The 25,712-nt window shown below is 36.7% G+C and overlaps 2 protein-coding genes and 1 long non-coding RNA gene across 4 annotated transcripts; 1 reads left to right on the top strand and 2 right to left on the bottom strand.

Moving 5' to 3' along the window:
- Window positions 1-2,997: 2,997 nt before the first annotated feature.
- Window positions 2,998-9,680, top strand: LOC137491471 (DNA transposase THAP9). 2 transcript variants are annotated; one of them, XR_015507040.1, is made up of 4 exons: window positions 3,048-3,867; window positions 6,021-6,153; window positions 6,469-9,527; window positions 9,574-9,680. XR_015507040.1 is itself a non-coding variant. In XM_087281060.1 (3 exons), exons 1-3 carry the CDS (start codon window positions 3,806-3,808, stop codon window positions 9,046-9,048), a joined length of 2,775 nt encoding a protein of 924 aa, XP_087137186.1. In that variant the 5' UTR covers window positions 2,998-3,805; the 3' UTR covers window positions 9,049-9,680. The 2 variants fall into 2 exon arrangements, 1 of the variants encoding a protein (XP_087137186.1); XM_087281060.1 differs by having other exon boundaries at window positions 2,998-3,867; window positions 6,469-9,680.
- A 1,108-nt stretch (window positions 9,681-10,788) lies between these two features.
- On the bottom strand, window positions 10,789-12,604 carry LOC101882873 (uncharacterized). The gene is made up of 3 exons (XR_015507158.1): window positions 12,573-12,604; window positions 11,735-11,810; window positions 10,789-11,600 (listed from the first exon to the last, which is right to left on the bottom strand). It is a non-coding gene; the product is annotated as an uncharacterized LOC101882873 (long non-coding RNA).
- A 9,568-nt stretch (window positions 12,605-22,172) lies between these two features.
- nanos1 (nanos homolog 1) lies at window positions 22,173-24,598 on the bottom strand. The gene has a single exon (NM_001305661.1). It carries the CDS (start codon window positions 24,596-24,598, stop codon window positions 23,912-23,914), a length of 687 nt encoding a protein of 228 aa, NP_001292590.1. The 3' UTR covers window positions 22,173-23,911.
- Window positions 24,599-25,712: the final 1,114 nt, after the last annotated feature.

Below are 25,712 nucleotides of genomic sequence, written 5' to 3'. Positions count from 1 at the left end.
CTTGGAGGTTGCACCCCTGATTAGCATGTGCACTTCCACTGGGTTAGGAGGTCCCATCAAGCCTGCTTTTGTATGAAATGCACCTTTCCTTTTCAGAGTTGTCCCTTGTAAATGGGGTCACTTCACATCCTTTTTTACTGAATTGTGGGTTGAAAGTCTTGCTGTGACAGATACCGTCCCATCTGTCTCATATCGACCCTGCTGACTACTTTATATTCTGAAATAGTGACTGTAAGAGTTTGTTTCATAATGTACGGACAGCAATGGAAAAAGTTGAAAGTAAACAAATTATGACTTGGCGACATGGTGGCTAAGTGGTTAGCACTGTCACAGCAAGAAGGTGGCTGGTTTGAGTCCTGGCTGGGTTAGTTGGCATTTCTGTGAAGTTTGCATGTTCTCCCCGTATTGGCGTGGGTTTCCTCCGGGTGCTCCGGTTTCCCCAACAGTCCAAAGACATGTGGTATAAGGGAATTGAATAAATTCAATTGGCCATAGTGCATGATTGTGCATGAGTGTTTATGGGTGTTTCCTAGTACTCGGTTGCAGCTAGAAGAGCATCCACTACGTAAAACAGATGCTGAATAAGTTGGCGGTTCATTCCACTGGGGTGACTCCTGATGAATAAAGAAAATAAGCTAAAGGAAACAATAGTATCTGGATGCAGCCTTTATGATGCAAGCTGAGACTGCATCACTCAGCGATGCAATGTCAGACACAATGCACTCAAATGGAGCTAGTGACGTCACTGTGACGGGTAGGGTTAGGGGTGGGGTTAGGTAAGCCCATTAAAAAGCATTGGTGCAGCCCAGATTGCACTGCACCAGGTCTGCATCCAGACCCCTCTCAAAGGAAAATGAATGAATGACTTTTCATTAAAGTGACAGTGTGCCTAAAATTGTAAATTTGCTCACTAATTTATTGCTCACTATTTATTCATTCTAAATTGGTTTTAAGTCTTTATGGATGTTTTCTTTTCTGTTCAACACAAAGTACGATATTTTGAAGAGAGCTGAAAACCAGTAACCATTGCAACATAGGCTCATTCTGAAAACGCATATCTCTAAATGCTCCTGAGACCCAAAGAAAATTTGTTTATCTTTTTTCTGTAATTTCCAACATCCTTTGGGTTAAAATAAATATTCTACAAATTTAGAGTTTTTCCATTTTGTTTTGATTTTTAATTTTACAGCATGCTTACTGTAGTGGACCACAGGACCATTTTAGTTTGAAATGACTGCTAAAATCAGACAACAAAACTGTACAGGATATGGCTGTAAAGGGATATTAATCCAACATTTATGTGACAAAAACTTAACAAAAGCCATCTTTTCCTTTTGTATTAAAATTCCTGAAACAGATTAGTCTGAAAGAGAGCTGAACCCCCATAAAAAAAAAGAAAAAAAAAGAAGTGATGTTAATAAAAAAAAAAAAAAAAACTGAACGTAAAAGCGATTTAAAACTGATTGTCATTCTCTAATTGTCTCTAATTTTCTAATAGTCAGACTCTAAACCAGAGTCTCCCTCAACTGTCTTATATAGAATCCTCTCTGCTTCAGTTCTGCCTCCTACAACATGCAGTCATTAATTACATTAAGATGGTCCTGGTGTCCAATAAAGTGGACATTTAAAAAAGGATTTTGAAACATAAACAAGTTAACAGCTTTGAAAGCTAAATGTATTGTTCCTGACACTTTAATAAACAAATATATATATATATATATATATATATATATATATATATATATATATATATATATATATATATATATATATGTAATAATAATAATAGTAAAAAACATTTAAAAGCTCAATTTTGCATCTCTCCTTCCCATAAAATGTACTTTTTTTGTATGCTGGCAATTTTGGATGCAGTGTAAAGCCTAGTTCACACTACAGGATTTTAAACATCAGCAGATCGCTGTGCTGTTCACACTACATGACTTGACTTTGTGTCTTTTAATCTCTGTGGTGTTCACACTACGCAACACTCCGTGAACGATCCACAAGAGGGGGGTCACACACTTCATGATCTGACAACATCTCATTCCCCATCAGCTCATTCAAGCTACCAAACCACAGCCAATGAAAATTTGAGGGAGGAGTCGTCAGAAAAAAACTGAACACTATTGGCTGCTTGTGTGCTGATGACATCACTGACAGCTTTTCAAGCTTTGGAGAAAGCATTTAAAAACATCGTCAAATCAGCTGATTTATCAGCGCATTAATCACTCATCTGCAAGGTTTGAGTGGATAGATACACAGAGAGTTTTTAATTTTTGTAATTTTATAACTCTTTGAAATAAAACTAACATATTTATAACACCCTGCCGTTTTCTAACTATCAGTGTATTTCTTTCTGATATTGTTATTTTTTTTTTATTACAAAACAGTAAAGAACTGAGCATTTCTGCCTTAAATTACCATATTGGTCAACATGACTGCATGCATGTCTGATACTTTTCGCTGTGGCTTTAAATATGTGTGCATTTTCTTGCCTGGCAACTTCCTGCTAACATAAACAAAACTTTCTGATGGCAAAAACATCAATTTACTTCAGATATCTTTCAAAACTGCATATTCTGTGCTGTTAAATAGCTCCTGTTTGAAAGTGAAAATGAAAGCCAAGACCTTTAAGTGTTTTAGTATCTTAACTACATATTTATAGGCTGTATTACCAAAAAAATATTATATTTTTAGGGTAATGGTGTCATTAAATATGATGGCAGACATTCAAAGCTTAATTTTAATATCTCAATAATAGCTTTGAATGTAAATATGTTGTGACAGTATGGCGTTTTATATGAGAACGGTCAGAATGAGCAGTATGGTAATTCTAATAGTTACAGAATTCTAGTTCCACTGTTAATATATCCTACTCTCATGTCTGTGCTAACGCAGAATGAAGCGAGTGCACTGATGCCCATTCTGACCAATCACAGATGTTTCTGCTGAGCTCCTGAACACACAGGCACGCGGCTCATGCTGATATGCTCTCTCATTGGCTGCAGCTCGTCACTACATCTGACCACACGTGGGGTTGAGTCGGCCGACTGCTCTGGAATATTTAGCATGCTGAATGTTGGATTTCCGTCTGCGAGGTGTCGGCGACGCGTCAGCGAGCCTCGTTGATGCGTTGCTCAGTAGTTCACACATAAAGAGCGGCGAGCGCCGAGCACCCGCAGATTTCTTCCCGATCACAGCCCGATCTGTCGGCGAGCTCGTTAACTTTCAAATCGGGCTCAAATCAGGCTTAAAATCCTCTAGTGTGAACCAGGCATAAGAAGTAGTTCCTAGCATTCCAGCCAGTCAAATGACATATCACTAGAAAGCAAGCGGCAACCTCCCGCTGTCCCTCGTGAAGCCAATACGGAAGTAACTAAAACTGCAATTCATCGACTCGCCTTGGGGGGCTGGCTCCAGGAAGTGCAGGTCATTTCTGACTGCAATGGGAAATTAGCCATTTTTACAGCTGATAAAAACATGTTTAAAGCCTGGTACATTTGATGGTTTTAGTGCATATAGCTAGCGTTACCCTTCATGACAACTCTGAGGGGGGTGAATTTTTTTATAACTTATTCGTTTGGTTTATATTAATGATTTTTTCTTTTGCATAATTAAGGGAGTGGTCACTTGAGTGACAGCCGTGATTGACAGTTTGTCAGCTGCAGCTAGCCCGCGTGGTCGCGTCACGTCTGCTAATTCCGTCTAATGAATATGGCTTCTGCAGTGTTTGTGCTTTAGTTGTACATGGTTTTATGCAGTCTGTTCAATTTGTTGGTTTTATTTCTTACATTTATCAAATAATATGGCTTGTTGTGCAGTTAATTGTACTAACAGACCGTCCAAGACGGGGCTCCATTTTTTCCGGTGAGTGATATTCTAGTACAATGTTATACATAAATGCATGCAATGATGTCTTAAATAATTAATTATTTAGAACTTTATTTTAAAATTTACTGGATTAAATCCTTCATATTGTGAGTAATGTTAGCTGCAGGCTTAAACCAGAAGATATCTGAAACGATAACGGTAATATGCGCCTGCTTTTCAAAAAATAAGTTGGCTTAATGATTACTAATATTGTACAAACGTGATATTATATTGTACAAACGTGATATTATATTGTAAGAACGTGAAAAGTATATTGTACAAACGTGATATTATATTGTACAAACGTGATATTATATTGTACAAACGTGATATTATATTGTAAGAACGTGAAAAGTATATTGTACAAACGTGATATTATATTGTACAAACGTGATATTATATTGTAAGAACGTGAAAAGTATATTGTACAAACGTGATATTATATTGTACAAACGTGATATTATATTGTAAGAACGTGAAAAGTATATTGTACAAACGTGATATTATATTGTACAAACGTGATATTATATTGTAAGAACGTGAAAAGTATATTGTACAAACGTGATATTATATTGTACAAACGTGATATTATATTGTACAAACGTGATATTATATTGTAAGAACGTGAAAAGTATATTGTACAAACGTGATATTATATTGTAAGAACGTGAAAAGTATATTGTACAAACGTGATATTATATTGTAAGAACGTGAAAAGTATATTGTACAAACGTGATATTATATTGTAAGAACGTGAAACGTATATTGTACATACGTGATATTATATTGTACAAACGTGATATTATATTGTAAAAACGTGAAAAGTATATTGTACAAACGTGATATTATATTGTACAAACGTGATATTATATTGTACAAACATGATATTATATTGTAAGAACGTGAAAAGTATATTGTACAAACGTGATATTATATTGTACAAACGTGATATTATATTGTAGAAACGTGAAACTATATTGTACAAACGTGATATTATTGTAAGAACGTGAAAAGTATATTGTACAAACGTGATAAAGCTCATATTTTTTTTACCTGGGTGGCAGCTCTACGCTTCTGTAATATCATAATATGTTATATTGAAAGTATTTTTTTAATTATTGAAATGTGTGCGCCCAGAATACCAACGCCCCGCGTTTTTAAAAATGGTTAAGTGTTACAGAAAGCTGATATAAGAAAATGCAATAAATATTTGAATTGGCCTGTCACAATAATTAATATATCTTCGTAATACTTGGATATAAGCTCAATAATTTTTGTCATTGCAATATATATATATATATATATATATATATATATATATATATATATATATATACATACATACATGTATATATATATATATATATATATATATATATATATATATATATATATATATATATATATATATATATATATACACATACATACATACATACATATATATATATATATATATATATATATATATATATATTTACAAATTCACAAATACCATTCAAGCCATTTTACAGTGACATTTACATTCTACCTCACTGTTGTCAGTTTATAATTGTTATTTATTTACTTAATATGATTTTATTTGTATGTATACATGGACATTTACACATTTTAACATAAATTATAGAATTCAAGCAAAGTATTGTAAAGTGTTTATCTCTTTGCATTATTTTGCAGTTATATAATCATTATATAATCCGTAGCATAAACTGATCATAATAATAATAATAATAATAATAATAATATCACAATAATATCACTTATTGCAACAATTTCTGACAATATACCGCACAACAAAAATTCCTTATTGTGACAGTTGAATTAACACAATGGTGTTTTTAAAGAGTAACATAAGAATTTGTGGCTTTTCCTTCATCAATATTTATACACACAAATTTAATTCATCTAATGATATATAAAAAACAGACTTTGTAGAATGTTTTTAGAATTTGCAATTGTAAATTAATTTGACAGTTTAAAAAGCTATTTGTTACACTTTGTAAGTAAAATAAAATATGTATATCCAAAATATTTTAAATGGGACCAACTACATGAAAAACAGAAGCAAAACACATTTATTATGTCCTTTAAGTTGTATTATTTGCATGTAAAGTAGTCTGTGAAAGAAGTAACTATTTGTCTGTGTAAAGTTTTCCTCTAGGTGATTATGCCAGACTGGACCAGTGGATGCTCAACATCAAACGACAGAACTGGACTCCTAACAAGACTTCTCGCTTGTGCAGTGAACACTTTGAGAGTCACAACTTCACCACTGACCCCAGGGTACAGAAACCTTGTTTCATACTTTACTGTAAAAAAATGAGACAGCCTGAATATATTGATATATATATATATATATATATATATATATATATATATATATATATATATATATATATATATATATATATATATATATATATTCAATATAATGAATATATACAGTTACAATATTTATTTTAATGTGTAATTTGTACATTCATACTAAAAAGTTACATTCACACATTAATGTTAAATAACATAAAAACATCTCTTTTATTAAAAACAACTGTTTACCTAGCAGTAATGTTTTTTTTAATGTTTTTGTCATTTTATTAGGGAAGGACTTGCCTGAAGGACACTGCCGTGCCAACCATTTTCAGTTTAGAAGAACCAAAACCAAAAAGAAGATGCTTGGTAGGTATTAAAGATACGGTAAGTGGCATCCCTACTTCTGCTGTACATAGTTATGATGGGGTTGCATATGTTGACAGTGGCAGTATTGACAAACAGAGCAATGTCATGTTAATCGAGGATGCATCTAAACACGCTTTACTTGCTCAAGATGTCAGCCACAATGACACTGCTTTTACAGCAAATGTGTGTGAGGGTGTTGTTTTGGGTAGCAGAGTTCAAAACACAACTCTGAGTGATCACTGCTACTATATTTTAGATTCTCCAAAAACACTGAAAAGGAAAGCTCATGTGTTAAAGGAAAAGCTATATGTAACTCGTAAAAAGCTTAGGATGAGAAGTCAACAAACAAGAAGGCTAAAGTCAAGAGTTACTTCATTGAAATGTGTAATTAGCGAGGTTCAAAAAAAACTTCTAATTTCAACTGAATGTGCCTCTCTTCTTGAAACTCTGGCTGATGTTCCACAGGAGATTTTTCAGAGAATCCAAAAGAAGAAAAAGTCTGTGTTTTGTGAAAGCATGAAGCAATTTGCAACTACACTGCACTTTTACTCTCCAAAGGCCTATGACTTTGTGAGAGAGAAATTTCTCTTGGCTTTGCCTCATCCTCAGACCATACGAAAATGGTATAGTAGCATCTCTGCAGATCCTGGATTTACTGTTGCATCATTCGCAGCTTTAAATAGTCATGTTGCGGAGCAGAAGAAAATTGGAAAGGATACAGTTTGCTCATTGATGATGGACGAAATGTACATTCATAAGCAAACTGAGTTTGATGGGGACCAAATTCATGGCTATGTTGATATCGGTGGTGGTGAGATCGAAAATGTAGTGGCAACACAAGCACTGGTCCTTATGGTTGTTGCAATCAATGGCTCTTGGAAAATTCCCATTGCTTACTTTCTCATCAACAGCATGACAGGACCAGAAAGAGCAAATATTATCCGAGAGAGCCTTGTAAGGCTACATGCTGTTGGAGTTAGGATTGTCTCCTTGACATGTGATGGACCCTCCCAAAATTTAGCAATGATCAGGGAGCTTGGTGCTAGCTTGGACATCATGAATATGAGACCTTACTTTCATCATCCTGAAGACAACACACAAAAAGTCCATGTGCTTTTGGATCCATGCCACATGCTTAAGCTGCTTCGGAATGTGTTTTCAACAGTACAGGTTCTGTTTAGAGAAGATGGCCAGGAGATAAGGTGGTGTTACATTGAGGAGCTCCACAAACTTCAGGAGAAGGAAGGCTTGCGTCTTGGAAACAAACTAAGAATGGCGCATATTCAGTGGCGTAATCAAAAAATGAAGGTCAATCTTGCAGCCCAGCTCTTCAGCAGCAGTGTTGCCGATGCCCTTGAGTACTGTGAGCAAGAGCTGAAGTATTCCCAGTTCTCTGGTTGTGCAGCCACAGTTCATTTCCTGCGCACAATTGATGCAGCCTTTGATGTCCTTAACAGCCGCAACCCACTTGGCAAAGGGCACAAAGCACCAATCAAGCCAACTACTAAACATAGAGCAACAGTTGTTTTAGAAGAAACAGAATCACTTCTCCGTGGGCTCAGAATAAAAGGTAAAGACAACACACTTGTACATGTGTATTCCACACAAAAAAAGACACCTATCTATGGTTTCATTGCTTGTGGCAGAAGTGTGATGGGCATCTATGAAGACCTGGTAGAGCAGCCAGCTGCCTCATGCAGATACCTTCTGACCTACAAACTCAGTCAGGACCATTTGGAATTGTTTTTTTCTGCTGTCAGAGCAAGAGGAGGATATAACAACAACCCAAATGTAAGGCAGTTCCGAGGAGCATACAAACGTCTCCTTGTAAGGCACCAGGTGAAAAGGGGCACAGGCAACTGTCTCCTTCGTGACAACACAACCATCCTTGACTCAACTACTGCAAGTGTAAACATCGCTCGCCGGGTGGATGTGGAGCCTGTGGAAGTGCTTGTGCCTGAGGAGGACTCCCTCTCTGACCTTCCAGATGTTGACAATCTGTCTGAGTACAAGGAAGCAGCAATCTCTTACATCACAGGCTATATTGTGAAAAAGATGAAAGAGAAGGTTACTTGCATGCCTTGCTTACAAGCATTGACTTCAGAGAACTTGGTGCATCCATTCCTTGCTTTGAAGGACAGAGGTGGCTTACAGAAACCATCTCCAGACATCACTGTAGTTTGCCAAGCAACAGAAAAATGCTTTCAGCAGCTTCTAAAAGCCAATGGGGGAAGGCCTCGGCCTGGAAGAGGAACAACAGCAGCTATTGTCACCCAGGTCCTTTCAGATTGTTCTGAGAAGAATCTCTTCCCTCAGCTGCACAGTCACATGTTTGATATGTGTGTTGAATCTAACCATGTCCATGTGCTGGTGAAGATGGCTGCTGCATGGTATTGCAAAGTTAGATTAAACCATATAGCAAGACGTGAGACAGATAAAATTAAAGAGGGAAAAGTGGTGCGCAAAAAACTCACAAAATTAATACATTTTTATGGTGATTAATGAAAAGGTAGTTGGTCATTTCTGTCTATGTTTGTTATTGTATACATGTGTGTTTGGATTTATGCAGATATGGATGTTTGTATGTATGTTTCTGTGTATGGATGTATATATTTTTGTGTGTATGTTTGTGTATATATTTTTATGTTTGTGTGTATGTACAGTATGTGTATATATATATATGTTTGTGTGTATGTATGTGTATATATATTTATGTTTGTGTATGGATAGATGTGTATATCTATGTATAAATATATACTTGTTTGTTTTTTTATGTCTATGTGTATAGATATATGTATGGTTGTTTGTATTTGCATGCATGTATATATTTCTGTGTATGTATGTATATATTTCTGTGTGTGTGTGTGTGTGTGTGTGTGTGTGTAGCATTATTTTCTATGTGTGTCAGAATGTGGCCAATTGACTTTTTGTTGTTGTAGTTTTTTGACTTTGTACGTGGTTCTGAAACTACCTCTCTTTGAGTAACATTGTAAATGTTACTTGGAGCCTGCATGAATGGGGCCCAAGTAACATTCAATGTCTACTATAAACAAGCCTTTAAAGTAAGGACGTACGTGTGTTTGCAATTTAAATATCCCTGGATGGCAAAAAATAAATTAAAAGGAAAAGAAAAACCCACTGATAACCAGAATAATTTTAAGTTGGAGTCTGCATGAACGGGGCCCAACTCTTACAAATCTTAGGATGCTGTGAAGCCAGAGTTATCCTTTACACATGGTGCTTTCCTTAACCCACACAGACATTGCTGATTAATTTGCTGTTTTTGCCCTGTAACATAGGAATTTTCAATCAATCTTAGAGTCTGCATGAATGGGACCTAAGTGATATTGATCTTTTATGTGAAATACATATGCAACCTCCCTGGTCCTTGTTTATATAGATAGTTTCTGTAATGTAGTGTTCAAGTCAAGAATCATTTAATCACATATTTACAAAAAAAATGTAACAATAAAAATAAATTTCTTATTCACTCATGTTAAGTTTGAAGTTTACGTCCATGGTTAGTTTGACTTTATATTATAGATATTGAGTTACTGAAGTGTTATAATAATTCAGTCATTTGCATTTTAGGTTATGTTATAAAAAAGCTTTAAATAAAGTTCTTTATTCAGAATTTATTCTTATGGGTTTTTTGGTGATCTTACTACTGTTTTGTTAGGGCTGATATAAAGTCTTATGTGTTAGGTTGTTCCCATCACCACCCTAATGTTTTACCATTGTATATTGTTTCACCAGTGTTGTTTGGTTGAATGTTCTCCTTTTCTTACATGTCCTGTCCTGTGGTTTGTAGCGTCTTATATGTTTGTCCCATGTTATATGTTCCCACTCCTGGCCTGCACCTTGTCGTGGTGAGTGGGCTTTTAACCAAGACAGGCCATAGTGAATAAATTATACCAGTCTTTTAACCTTGTCATCTTTCTCTCAGGTATTTCATGTGACATCTCGTGCTTGTGTGTTGATATTCCATAGCTGATCATAGTATCCATCCCCCAGATGTGGAGCGCTCCGGTAACAGGTTCCATAGTGAGTCTTTAACTTCTGTACCTAGGTGAATATTGTGCTGCTTAGTCTTTTGTTAAACTTGTAATCTACTTAAAACTGTTATCTATAAACCTCTATATGAAAACTATTCTTAGATTAAATGGGCCAAATGTAAAGTTAAATTTAATTTATTTTCTGAAAGCAGTGTTCCCAGATACTGAATTGAAGAACTCGTTGTCATTCAAGAATGAAATGAATTTATTTATAAAACTAACAATATTTCAATAATTTGTGAATGATTAAAAGTAATAATAATAATAATAAAATAAAAAAATAAACAATATGAAAAGCAGAGGTTAACAGTGTTATGCCTACAAATGGCACTTAAGAATAAACATTAAAAAAAACTCTACATTAGCCATAATGGTCAAGGCTATTTAAATCAAATGGGCCCTAAAGCCCAAATTCAAAAGCAGTGACACTATTGGCTGTTCACTGCATTTGAATGTGGTCTTTAAGGCAGTTGGCAATACTGCTTAAAAAAATATCATTTCCCATAGGTGTGAAATGAACTCCATCTTTTAGGAATAGCCCAGGACTGTCATGTCTAATGTGAGGGTGCATAATCATGGCACCATTTAGGCTATCAACAAATGTAGCCATAACACTGTTAACAAATTTCCGGGCCTTGTCAAGTTTAGCTGGCTTAGCACCAGCCTTCCACCAGCACCTCTGTGTTAAAGATGAAAACAAAATTTTCATATCAGGGTGCTGGAGCTTCATCTGGAGCAAGTCCTCTTTCATTGAGTTCACCAACAGGACGCTGGTGACCTCCCCAATATCATTTCCTCCACAATGAAGGACAAGGACATCTGGTACGACTCTTCCTTTAATCAAGTCCTGGAAGTATTTTGGAAGTCGTTTCCACCTTAAACCGCCCCAGCCAAACCAAGAGATATGGGCCCCAGGCAGCCCAAGGTTGTTGCCCACAGTCTCCTGCGCTCTCTGGGCACCTCGTCGGACATAACTGTCACCAATGATCCACACTGTGTCTATGGAAACAAAATCAGTGATTTTAATAAATGCTGTCAGTTTTTTTGTTGACAATAATGTAACAAGTGAGAAAAACTAGAATAATGGAGCAACAACTTAAAACATATCTTTTTAAACTAAGACTACAACTTACAGTTTAATTTTTGTGACCTAACAGACGTGGATGAGGATGTTTCAGAGGAGGCCATGATGTAAGCAGCAATCAATAACTGAAAGATATAAACATTGGTAACACTTTAAAATAATGTTCCATTATTAAATATTAGTAGATGTAATTAATAAAATGTGATCCTGGTCCACAAACAAGAGTAGTCAAAATGCATTGTGTGAGTCAAAATTAGTGATATTTAGTGACAAGTTTTGAATATTTTCTACTGTAAATATATTATTGCTAAGAACTTTGGACAACTTTTAAGGGGATTTTCTTATGGAAATATTTGACTCCTTAAAATTCAAATTGTTGATTTTTAACCAAATATCATTCTATCCCAACAAACAACACATCAATATTAACTAATACTTTTGTTCCAATATAAATGTTATACTCACAATACTTTAGATAATGTTAACAAGCTCAAATTAAATGCATTACTAAATGTTGAACTATTATTAATAAATACATTATTGTGTTAGTAAATAAACCCAAGTCACATTTTACTAGCATTACTTATCACATTTCAACCAGTAAACAATATCAACTGCCAACATTGAACATACAACTGTTAATTGTTGATATAAAAAATATTTAATTTAAGAATTTTATATAAAGAATACTTTTTGATGTTAACAATTAAATAGTTGATATCAACAATTCAGTTATTTCAAACGAAAGAAATATAATGAATGCTGAATGTTGAAATCAATAAAGCATATCCTAAGAATAAGTCAAAACGGCTTGCCACAGAGAGCCATAATAATATCAACAACATTAATTATTTTAAGTTTTGTTGTGTAGTTTCAGGTTAATTTACCTCGATAGTACGCTGAGATGTTCAAATGATTCAAATGTCGCGGGTGGTGGAATGGTCTCTATGGTTTCAGCAAACAGTCATCTTAACTCCGCCTAAGATCCGCCTCTGCCCATTTTCGAGTATCCGGGAATGACGCACTTCCAAGATGGCGACGGCTGACCACGCCTACAGTAAGCTTCATTTGCGCTCTTCAGAAACCTATGGGTGACGTCACGGACACTACGTCCATATTTTTTACAGTCTATGCTAGAAAGCCCAGAATGTCCTCTGAACAATACAACAGGACTTGACAGAGTAGCTAAAAAAAATCAAAGAAAATTCATGAAAACATAATGTTTACTACAGAGGACACAAGTCAATGGGCGGGTCTATATGCATTTCTGGAGATAGTGAATTATGTAGTCAGAAATACGTATGCTGCATTTCATCTCATCTTTAAATCGAACGCTAGGAGCGGTATGACACTGTTCCTTTCTGTGCCTTCAGTTGACTGCTTACCTCCATATGCATTGCTTTTTCACTGTTACCAGTTTGTCCAGTGGCTGGTCATGTGCGTTTGGCGCATTAACCTGCCCCCCCATTTCCATAAACCCAACTGACAGTGTTTTCAAAAGCGATCCAGAAAAGAAAACATTTTATCAAAATCTCACCCTGTTATTTAAATGTTTATTTAATTTTTTGGTTTCTGTTTTCGTCGTACCTGCTTTCTGGAACTGAGACTCAAACCCCATCATTGCGGTCAACTCCACTCTGTATCTCAAATCCTCCGACATATGCAGTGAGCCACTGGGCAAACTGGTAACAGCAGAAAAGATGTCCATATGGAGGAAAGCGGTCAACTGGTAATCTCCAGAAATGTGTATAGGGTTACGTTTTCAGAATGAGCCTATGTTGTCTAATATGTCTAAATAGCATTTTTATTTTTGGTATATTATTAATATTATTATTGAATTTTTTTATATAAAGTAGATTTCAAGGAGATTATAAATATGTTTTCACAGAGGAACTGTGGATGAAATGATCAAATTTTGAACAAATTATTCAATCTTTAAATAAAAAACACTAAGCTTTTTTTCTCAATACTTGGGACTTTGTTTGAAATGTTTTTGTTTTTATTAAGTGTTTTTATGTTTTAAATCTGCAGCTCTTACGGTTTATAACCCGTTATCACACAATACGATTGAAATCTTTTGTAAATCATAACTGATGCATTATTTTATCTATTTAATAATTATTTGAATTATATAATTAATTAATTATTTAATTAATTATATATATATATATATATATATATATATATATATATATATATATATATATATGTATACACATGTATGTGTGTGTGTATATATATATATATATACATATATATATATATTATATATTATAGATAGATAGTTAGATAGATAGATAGATAGATAGATAGATAGATAGATAGATAGATAGATAGATAGATAGATAGATAGATATATAGATAGATAGATACATAGATAGATAGATAGATAGATGAAAACACATTTCATTATCACAGACTCTAATTGTAATGCCGTCTAAATGGCATTTTGACTTGTTGGTGACTGAGGTTTGGTACAGGGTCTTGAAAAACACACACTGAGTAGATTAAAAACATTACACGAGTGCAAAACCTTCCATTAATCCATAAATGTCTAGAAGAGAAATCCGAGGGGAGCGAGTTCAAGGCAGTGTTGTAATAAAAACCATCTTTCCTTCTCCATTGTTCTGGCTAAAATCATATGAGACTTTCAGTATAAATGGTGGAACTAACTTAATTATGAAAATCCTCCCGCTGCATTGAAAATGGGCTGCAGTAACAGGGGAATAAAAGCTGTTATCCAGACGTGTGTGTGTGTGTGTGTGTGTGTGTGTGTGTGTGTGTGTGTGATACCCACCGGGCTTTCTCTGCAACTGTCTGCTGTAATATAAATCCCTATTGCACTTTGTATTTATCCATTTTTAATGAAGTGTCTCAGCTGCGTGTGTGTCTGAATGAGATGAGAAATGGAAAAAAGGAGAGGAGATGGGAGGAAAGATGTGGACGGCCTGTTGACGAGAAAGAGAGGGAGAGGGAGAGAGAGAGGATCAGCGGTTATGTGATGACATCACTTGTGACTCAGGTGCTTTTGGGATTTAGCACTGGAGACCTCACTATTATATTGGAAAAAATGGATTTTTGAGGTAGTAATTGAAAGAAAGATTACAGAAAAAACCTTCATTTTTTTTCAAGAAACCTATTTCGGGCTTTTGCATTTAAAGTCTGTGTGAAATCAAAATTTGCAGTGTTTATTTTTGATAGCTCGCATTGTTATTCTTTAGCTGAAAAATGAATATGTGCAAGTTAATCCACTAGAACAGTGGTTCTCAAACTGTGGTATATGTACCACAAGTGGTATGCAGGCTTCCTTCTACTTTCTACCTGCGCTGGCCCGCGTGGGGCCTACCTGTGATGGCCCATGTGGGGCCCACCTGGGCTTGCTGGAGTGGGGCCCACCTGGGATGGCCCACGTGGGGCCCACCTAGGCTGGCTCGCTTGGGACCCACCTGGGATGGCCCGCGTATGGCCCACCTGGGATGGTCCGCATGGGGCCCACCTGGGATGGCCCGCTTAGGGCCGACCTGGGATGGCCAACGTGGGGCCGACCTGTGATGGCCCGCTTACGGCCGACCTAGGATGGCCCACGTGGGGCCGACCTGTGATGGCCCGCGTGGGTCCCACCTGGGATGGCCCGCTTAGGGCTGACCTGGGATGGCCCACGTGGGGCCGACCTGTGATGGCCCACGTGGGTCCCACCTGGGCTTGCCCACGTAGGGCCCACCTGAGATGGCCCGCGTGGGACCCACCTGGGATGGCCCGCATAGGGCCGACCTAGGATGGCCCGCGTGGGGCCCACCTGGGCTGGCCCGCGTAGGGAACACCTGGGATGGCCCTGGTAGGGCCGACCTGGGATGGCCCGCGTGGGGCCCACCTGGGCTGGCTCGCGTGGGGCCCACATGGGCTGACCAGTATTATTATTCATGATAATACTTTACATGTAAGTACAGCAGTTTTCTTTTTGCGTTTTAAGAACTGTGCCATTTTTAAATAATTTTTAAAATCACATTTCAATTTAAACAGTGACGTTTTATTTATCTTATTTATCTTATTTCATTTATGTTATTAAGTGTGATAATGTTAAAACTATTTATTATGTTTAATGTGGCTGACAATAATAAATTTTCATAATAATTAGATTTTATCTGCCACGTTTGTGAACTGTGCAGAGCTGTAGCCGCTTTTTAAGGCCTATTTTGTATTTCAATACCAGTCATTATGGTGGAGCTTGGAGAGACATTTTTTTCTGAGGTGGTACTTGGTGAAAAAAAGTTTGAGAACCACTGCACTAGAAAAACTGTTTGCTTTGGTCAAATCTGACCAATCGGTGTCAGCCTATCTCTGATGATGCCAGTTGGCTTTAGTCACAATATTCTTAGCCACGCCCCTCTTACTGTTAGTTTGCTTCAAGGAAATGATGTTCAAAAAGAAAGCCATACCTCCTACCAGGGTGTCCGTGGGGTCTTTAAAAAGTATTATTTTCATTTATATAAGTTGATCAATCAATTATGAGAAAATAAAGGCTCTTAAAAGGTATTAAAAAGTCTTAATCACGTTTTTACGAGGTCTTAAATTTAGTTTAAGCATTTTCCAAAGTGTTTGACTCATAAAAAAACATATTTATTTTCCTCCTAATATTAACAACGGCGTTCTCGATTCACACAATTGGTTTACGCCGTGTTGCGTCTGGCCAACCTCCTCCGTCCAGGTGAGGGCATCCGCTGCGTAAAAAATATGCTGGATAAGTTGGCGGTTCATTCCACTGTGGCGACCACAGAATAATAAAGGGACTAAGCTAAAAAGAAAATGAAGGAATGATCATGTGTTTTTTACACATAGAAAATATTATATTGCACCACATATGGGACTATCTTCAAGGTTGTTTTGTTTCCATTAAGTAATCGACAGCTGTAATTTGTATAAGACTAATGGATACAATTTCTGTTTCTTGAAAGTGATAGAAATGCAGCTATTGTTGGAAAGTATCTTACATTTGACACCATGTTTTTCCTGCTCTTGTGTGGGTTCATGAAAATCTCATAAAATTGTGTTTATATGTCGGTGAGACTAACAATTCGCATCATTTACTACTGCCTTATTACCTGCCTATAGTCAAGATGTGAATTGTTTATTAGCACTTATAAAACCTAATTCTACCCAATACCTAAATTCAAATATTACCTTACTAATTGTTAGACAAGCAGCTGACTAGTTGAGCAAAAATTTGTAGTTAATGGTTTGTTAATAGCGGGGATTGTACATTAAAATAAAGTGTGGCCTTTTTAGTATGGAAACAATTAGGATGAACAATATAAAAAATCCTATTACAGGTTATGCTGCATTGCGTTCACCTTGGAACCTTTGAGTTGGGAATGATGTTACATCTGAGTGTACTTTGTTCCAAGTGAGAAAATAGCAATACCAATCAATAAAAACACTATCAATAAAAAAGCTATATTTTACCCATATTTCAGTATCATGTACACATGATAATTCCATGGGCACCACAGTGTGAAACAGACAAACAGAATTGCTAATAAATAATATATCAGCACTGTTTCACTTCTGCTGATGCACTGAGCAGCCATGTAGAGTCTAAAATCAGGCGTTATTGCAAATCCTTTAAAATGGACTTCCATGAGTTCTGGTCAACAGTTCCTACTGCAAACTCAGAATTTCTTATTTTCTAGATAATTTGTTGTATCTCAAGATGTTTGTTGTTTTTTGCCCTTTATCTGCTCCTGTGTGTAGGACTAGTTTCTTACGCATCTCTTCTGAAGCCTTCTGTTATGTTTTGATTCGATTTTGGACTGTTGAAATGTTTTTTTTATTTTTTTTTTATTAGAACGTTCAACAAGAATACAAAAATCTACAGAAAAGGTACAAAACCTAAAACAAAAATACAAACTAAAGAATATGCCAGGGGGAATATGAATTACAAAAAGCACTTTAAATTTACCTTAAAGCAAGGTCACAGTGATGTTTACAAGATCACATACAATACAGTCATCTGGGTATTATAAAAAAGAGAGAATATTGTAAGATTCACATAGTGTTACGGATTTTAAAGCTTTGACATTGCTGGAGGTAGAGATTGTATTTAAATAATATTTCAAATCTTTACAAAAAATAAGAAAAAGGTGCTTTACAGACAAAAATTTGCTGTTGAAATCATTCAGTGAAGTGACAGGGCACCTTTACCTGTCTGTTTGAAAATAATTTCACGCCTTAGAATTTTCATTATCCAATCAGAATCAAGCATTGATTGGCTGTTAAATGCTTGATTCTGATTGGATAATGAAAATTCTAAGGTGTGACATTATTTTCAGGAAAAAGCAGGCTGGTATATATATATATATATATATATATATATATATATATATATATATATATATATATATATATATATATATATATATATATATACTGTTTTATGTCTGTTGATGCACTAAGCAGCCATAATGAATTCTGAAGACAGGGTTGAATGAGTTGCAATTTAAGCTGTAAGCAAAGAGCGTAGAATCACCAAGAGGCGACACCAGTGCCACCATTCTCCGCGGCCATTTTGGAATGAAAACTCCAATAGAACAACAGCATATTATAAGACTGTAAAATAAACTATTAAAAGTGCTGATGATTGTGATAGTAAGTGTTTTATTGTCATCTTTCAGGTTGTATCTCAGCTTTAATGCGCTTTTAAAAAATAACTAAATGAAAAACAAAGCAGCTGCTTACCATCGCGACAGATCCAATGGACGGCCGATCGCTTTTACTCTAAAATGGCGGAATCAGGAGCTGTTGGTGGGCGCTCTGTTGCAATGGAACGTTCTACTGAGTGTCGCCTCTTGGTCATTCTAAGCTCTTTGCTATAAGGAATGTTCCAGAAATCTTCACACAGAAAACTTTACAGGTATGAATGATTGGACCATAAGTCAGTTGTTATTAGTTTGATTAACATGCTTGTAGAGAGCATCGGATTGGATGAAAATCTGTGTAGTTCTAGATGAATCATCAAGATTTTTGTCTCGTTTTGGATTTATTTTATTTATTTACTTATTTATTTTTTATTGTTTATCCTGATTTAAAACCCAAATCACGGTGGCTCAGTGGTCGCCTCACAGCAAGAAGGTCGCTGGTTTGAGCCTCGGCTGGGTCAGTTGGCATTTCTGTGTGGAGTTTGCATATTGTCTTCGCGTTGGCATGGGTGTTCCGGTTTCCCCCACAGTAAAGACAAACGCTATAGGTGAACTGGGTAAACTCAATTGGCCTTAGTGTATGTGTGTGAATGTGAGTGTGTATGGGTATTTCCCAGTACTGAATTGCAGCTGGAAGGGTACCCGCTATGTAAAACATATGCTGGATAAGTTGGCGGTTCATTACACTATGTCGACCCCTGATGAATAAAGGAACTAAGCCGAAGTTAAATGAATGAATGAACATCAAAATCAGTAACAGGACAGTCCTGTAATGGATTTTTGACATTTTTGATGCCAGTGTTAGACGTCAATTTGATGTCGTTTTGACATTAAGGTAGTTTACATGCTTTGTATCGATACAATTTTTTTTATTTGTAATCGAAGTTTTCGGATGAATAACGTTTTTTCTTATATTTAAATACTTTTTTCCTTAATTGTTTTGGTGGTCAAAATGGCATCAATCTTTGGATGTCAAATAGACACCAATGTTTTGACATCAAATCGATTAGCATTTTTGACATATTTTTTATGTTGTTTTGACATCATTGTGCCAACTGGAAAAAGACAAAAATCGACAGTAAGAGTTGATGGATTTTATAGAAAGTCATATTGTGTATGTTAAACAATTGATCAATAAATAACAAATGATGAAATTTATTGCATTTTTAGACATTTAGGGTGCTTTCACACCTACACTTTGTTTCGGAACGTATCTCGTTTGCCCAGTTAGCGCGGTTCGTTTGGCATATGTGAACAGGGCAATCACGCTCTGTTCCGCGCCAAAGTTTTTTTTTTTTGCGCCAAAGTAATCGCTCCGAGATCGCTTGAATGAGGTGGTCTCGGCTCGATTGAAACGAAACCTGGAGCGGTTCAATTGCAGTGAGAAAGCGATCTGATCCGAGCGCGGTTATATCACAGTGTTTTATGGATATGTAATAGGCTTACGGCTATATAAAGAGAGAATTATGAGTAGGGCGGGAAGTTTCGCGAGTCTCCGGATGCCCGCAAACGAGTGATGATCTCCCGGTAATCTCGCGTCCCCCTCCCGGTCCTCAAATAGGCATCGTCGCGCACCCTTCTCACCCCTCCCCACCGCGTCTCTCCTCAGACACGTCGCGCGCACCCTGTCAATCACCACCAAACCACCACCTCTCCTGACAGCTGAGCGGGACGCTGCAAAATAAACCCTGACACTCTGACCAATGTGAGGAGAGTTTACTCACACGTGACTTGTTTTAGCTCTTTTGGTCCGATTAGAAACTTTGAAGTGTGAAAGCGAACCGCTCCAAGAGCAAAGAGCAACAATGTAACATTTGTAATCTCTGTTTCGGAACAACTGAATCGATTCACAGGTGTGAAAGCACCCTTAAGCAGGTCGCACACCAGAAGTGCCGCTCGGCGGCGCACCGCGCAGCGCCACGCAGCGCCATGCATTTTAGAATTCTAAACATAGGTTTCTATCACGATACACACACCGGCGCCGCAAGTCGGCGGCTGTCGGCGGCGCCCGGCCACGGCTCAGGAAGCAGTTCATTTTTCAGCCGCGCCACAGAGCGCCATCTGATTAGTTTCATGTTAAATATCATTCGAATGTGCGCGTCTGGTGTGTGATACTTTAAATTGTCATGTGCGCGCCGTGTCGCGGCGCCGAGCGGCGCTTCTGGTGTGGGACCTGCTTCAGACGCACCAGGTAATATGAGGAGATTTAATAAAGACTTTTACTCATGCTGAAACTTTTACATATAACAGATAATATAAATTTATACTCTTTTATCAACTTTTTATTTCCTCTTTTTTGTGGTCAAAACGGCATCAATCTGTGCATGTCAAATAGACGTCAGTGTTTTGACATCAAATTGATTCACATTTTTGACATCTTTTTGTTTATCTTGCTTTGACATCATTGTGCCAACTGGAAAAAGACAAAAAACGACAGTAAGAGTTGACAGATATTAAAAAAAGGCATATTGTGTATGTTAAAAACAGATAACACTGTCAACAAACATTGCGTTTACCTCAAAAAAGCCATTAAGTGTCAACAGTTACAAATAGTAACAATTTACAACATACTGTAGGTCTCAAACTTAATTCCCAGAGGGCCACTCCTCTGCACAGTTTTGCTCAGCTGATTCAATGATTGAGGTGTTCAAAAGAGTCATAGACACCTTCATTAGTAGAATTAGCTGTCTTTGATCAGGGTTGGAGCAAAACTGTGCAGAGCTGTGGCCCTCCAGGAACTGAGTTTGATGCTTTACAATATGGGAAATGTAGTGAATTGAAGGATTTAATCATGTTTTGTTAGTTCATGCCAATTGATGGTTCATTAACTAACAAGCACAACATTTGACTTGAATAATCCATTAGTAAAAGTTGACGATTAATAAATGCAGACTCTACGTTTGATGTTTTGAGAACTTATTGTTTTCAATAGTTACAAATCGCTGGAATAACTTTAATGTCTGGAAGTGTGCATACTGTAATGTCCTTTGTTTTTAATACAATTTATTGTAGGAAAATGGCTTGTGTTTTAAAAGTATGTCCTCAATTAATATAGCTGAAGTCAAAATTATTTGTATTTCTTTTTCAAATTCTTCCCAAATTATGTTTAATATAGCAAGGAATTTTTCACAGTATTACCTATAATGCTTTTTTTCTTCTAAATAAAGTCGTATTTGTTTTATTTAGGCTAGAATGAAAGCAGTTTTTATAAAAAAAAAAAAAAAAACGTTTTAAGGTCAATATTATAAGCCCGATTAAGCAATATTTGTTTTGATTGTATACAGAACAAACCATCATTATACAATGACTTAATTACCCAAATTAACCTAGAAAAGCCTTTAAATGACACTTAAAGCTGAATACTAGCATCTTGAAAAATGTCTAGTAAAATGTACTGTCAACATGGCAAAGACTAAATAAATCAGTTAATAAAAATGAGTTATTAAAGTTATTATGTTTAGAAATGTGTTGAAAAAATCTTCTTTCCATTAAAAAGAAATTGGTGGAAAAATATACGGGGGGCTAATCATTCAGCAGGGCTAATAGTTCAGACTTCAACAATGCACATTTAATGTTTGTTTTTCAAGTCATCAGAGGAGCTTCTCTTTTGTTCTCCTCGCCTTTGTCTCTGTTTTGTAACATTTATGAAGAGAGGAAAGGGTTGTGTTGGTGATGAGAGGCCTTGAGTGGTGATGGGAATGAGGTGGGATTCACAAAGACCCTTATTGTGACACTGACACAGGCTTCACACGGGCCTGCCGAACACAATCCGCAAACACCAGTTGAACCGTTTCATAAGCTGTTTATTTCTCTAGTGAATTCATCTCTTTATTTTCTGCACAGCAGCATACAGGGAAATTGTGACAAAATATAAATAAAAAAATTCAACAGTGTGTGTTTTTTTTTTTTTTACTCTTTCAATTTAATTACAAACCGCAGTTAAAAGTGGCAAACTGGCCCATGTCTTCAACATTTGATTCTTAGTCTTTCTCACAAACCAAGAATGTCACATTGAACAACAACTTAAAATGCATATCATCATCATCATTATTTATTAATATTATATACAGCTGTCACCTATTAGCAAACAATGCTTGGAGCTTATTGGGATTTCACTTTCCTCCGCAGAATGCACTGAAGAAAAAAAAATACAATTATGTTATACAAAGATCAAAAATACTATTATAAACCCTTGTTATAAATGGTACACTATATTAATAAACCGCTGTCCACATTTTACATGTAAGTACAAAAGTCTTGGTGAGGTAGTTCCCTCTGAAGTCACTTTTAAACGGCAAAATACTGAATAGACATCACTTAATTCTCATTTGTTTATGTCGTTATTTACAATACAGCAAATCTATGTTCCTTACTTCATTCAAATCGACTTACTTTGGTAAACATAACTGTCAGAAATGTGCAGTCCTGCAAGAGTCAAATTGTACATTCACAATATGTTTGCATCCTTTTTTTTAAAGTCGTGTATTTTGGGGTTTATTATTGTACATAATGCAAAAAGGGGGCAAATACATTGTTTTTACAAAAAAAGCTTTTTATTAAGAACATTCATACGTGCTATATTCCACCGTGGACCCTTGAAGAGCTGTTTCTTGTAAACCTCTCTCTTGTGATGTTTTGGAGAAAGGTGAACTTTGTATCGAGCTGAAGAGAGGCACCCATAGGACTTTTGTTTTGTCTCCAGTGTGTGTTCCCCTTAGCAGGGGTGTAAACATTGAAAGGGCACCTCATGCAGAAGAATAGCCTGCGGACGCACTTTACATTACAGCGCTCATCTTACACGCTTTCTGGAGCTGCTGGAAATCCCAAAATATTCGGTATGCGTCAAACAAGAACCTTGTAATGTAAAATGCCCGTCTCTGTCAGTGGGTTTTGAAATAATTAGTCCGATTATGAAGTTATGCTGACAACACGAACGCGCAACAGAGCCTCTATTGTGTTGCTCTGCTCGCAGACGTCGGGAAGCCGCGGAGTGGACTTTCAGGGGAATGGGATTAAAGTTCATAAACGAAGACATGTGGAACATTCTTCAAAATCGCTTAATGGCAAAAAAATAAACTTTGGTTTAAAGACAAAAAAACGAGGTGCAAGCTTTGCTTACAGTGAAGTAAAATACTCGAGCTGAACAGAAGAGCAAATATTCCTCTGGTGCCAACATTCACGTTTCCCATTTTCGACAAAAATAACATCTCATCTCTCTGACGCGCGCGCGCGCGCACACATAAACCGTGACTCGTGAATAAACATCTAAAAACCTATGCGTGAAAAGGAAACAAAAATAGCTTTTTTATGAATAAAGTATGCGATAAACTATGGAAATAAAGTATCTATAAAAATATAAGAGATTTTTTTTTGTGTGTTTCGTTTAACAAAAACATTGATATCATCTTATTTGTTTTGCCTAGTAGTTAAGACTCGGGAAAGCCAGTCAATCAGAACAGTCATCTGAAAGAAAATGTTCAGTGCAATACATGTGAAGTCTATAGGAGTCTCGTGTCGTTCGTTTCCTTTTTGTTTTAGAAGATTTTCACTCGCTTACCGCCCACAGCTCTGCCTCCCTTCAGCACTCTCTGGGCAGGCTGGTCTTTGGAGAGAGGGCAGTATTTTATTGTGTGCGCGTTGTCCCCGTTGGCACTGCACAGGGGGCATGTGTACGCCCGCAGGATCGGGCACACGACCCTCCCGTCCGGGGTTTTCAGCACGTGCGAGCCGTACACCTCCTCCGGAGCGCCGTTATTCCGACAGAAGACGCAGATCTTGGGCTCCTGCTTATTGCGCGCGGCAGGTTTCCTCATCTTCCTCTCCACGCCGAACAGGTCAAATCCTGCAAATCCCCCTCCTATGCCAATCTCCCTCTCCTGGGAGGAGGACAGCAGCGAGCCTTGGTTCTGGTTCTGGAAGGGGCTCAGGATGGAGAAGCGCTCCTTCAGGTCCAGGATGGAGATGGAGGCGGGCGGGGGGCAGCAGCAGGAATCCAGGTGTCCTCCGCTGTCGCCTTCGCCCATTACGCACGGGCACGGAGGGCTGTCGTCCAAGCCCAGGGTGGCTTTCAGCGACTCCGTGATGGAGTTGGGATTCTGCGGGACGCTGTGCTTGCTGTTCTTGGTCACCAGCGTGGACAGGCCGAGATAGTCATTCCAGAAATTAAAGGTGTAATCGTAGGAGGCGCGCGCGCTCAAGTAGTTGTGGTTCAGAAAATCCATGTCTGCTTCGCTCAGCTTAACAAACACGATGTATGTATATTCCGTCAGGTTTGGAAGTGCGCTCAAGTCCAGTGCGTTTCTTGGGTATGTGCGTCTGAGGAGCAGCATCTGGTTATAAGGCTCCAGGAGAGGCAGGAGGAGGGCGGGGCTCTGTTTCAAAGCAAGTTTCTGAGCAGCGGATCCACAGCGTGTTTTCTTCCTGCATGACCAGCGACTGTTCACTGCGGTGGAATGACACCAGACACTGCTTTGTGATGGCGTAAATATAGCAGGGCTCGTTATAGAGAGATTGCTCGTTGATCATGGCTCGTTTTAAGGGACAGTGACACGTCATCTGGTCTAAGATGATGATTATTATCATTAATATCATTTTCAAATTGTAAGTTTAACTTTGTAGTGCTTAGAAAGGTAAGCTTTGTGTTCTGTCAGATTGACAAAAAATCAAGTAAATACTACCAAAACGCTAGCATTCTAATGTAGCTAATACTTCATGTGCTCATGTCAACATTTGACATTATAATGATAATAATAATGAAAACAACAACAACAATAATAATACATTATTTCACTGTAGTTAAAAAAAATAAAAAAAATAAACATATATATATATATATATATATATATATATATATATATATATATATAATTTATATAATGGCTTAAACTATTTATATACACTAAAAATATGACTCAAAGATGATTCCTTGGATTTGCTCATTTTGTTTTTTAAGTTAAGTGGTTATAAACAATTTATTTGGGCTAAATTTAGACAAACAAACAAATTTTAACATTATTAAATTAAATTTGTTTGTTTAAACTCAACACATAAATTGTTTGCAACAATTTTTTGCAGACATAACTTTTTTTCAGTGTAGGCTGAATTAAAAATAAATAAAAAAATAGTTGAGCATTACTAAATTGAATTCAGCCCATACAATGCAAAATATCTGACCTTAAATTTACAGTAAATTAATGGTTAATAATTGCATTACTTTCACAGTAAGGTGTGTAAATCCACAGTAAACTATTGTAAGGTAGTTCATAATACCAATAATTCATAAAATATTTTTTAAATATAAAAAGGTGCCTGTAATAGCATTAAAGTTAATGTGTA

Source organism: Danio rerio, chromosome 14, assembly GCF_052040795.2.
Source record: "Danio rerio strain M-AB ecotype USA chromosome 14, GRCz13ab, whole genome shotgun sequence".
Classification (NCBI taxonomy): domain Eukaryota; kingdom Metazoa; phylum Chordata; class Actinopteri; order Cypriniformes; family Danionidae; genus Danio; species Danio rerio.
Note: the sequence above shows the minus strand (reverse complement) of the source record. Positions and strands in the feature narration are given on the sequence as shown.

Coding starts and splice junctions, on each gene's coding strand:
- nanos1 (NM_001305661.1), bottom strand. CDS start 24,598: ATGGATTTTCTGAACCACAACTACTTGAGCGCGCGCGCCTCCTACGAT.
- LOC137491471 (XM_087281060.1), top strand. CDS start 3,806: ATGGCTTGTTGTGCAGTTAATTGTACTAACAGACCGTCCAAGACGGGG. Junction 3,868..6,020: donor ACGGGGCTCCATTTTTTCCG/GTGAGTGATATT, acceptor GTCTGTGTAAAG/TTTTCCTCTAGGTGATTATG. Junction 6,154..6,468: donor ACTTCACCACTGACCCCAGG/GTACAGAAACCT, acceptor TCATTTTATTAG/GGAAGGACTTGCCTGAAGGA.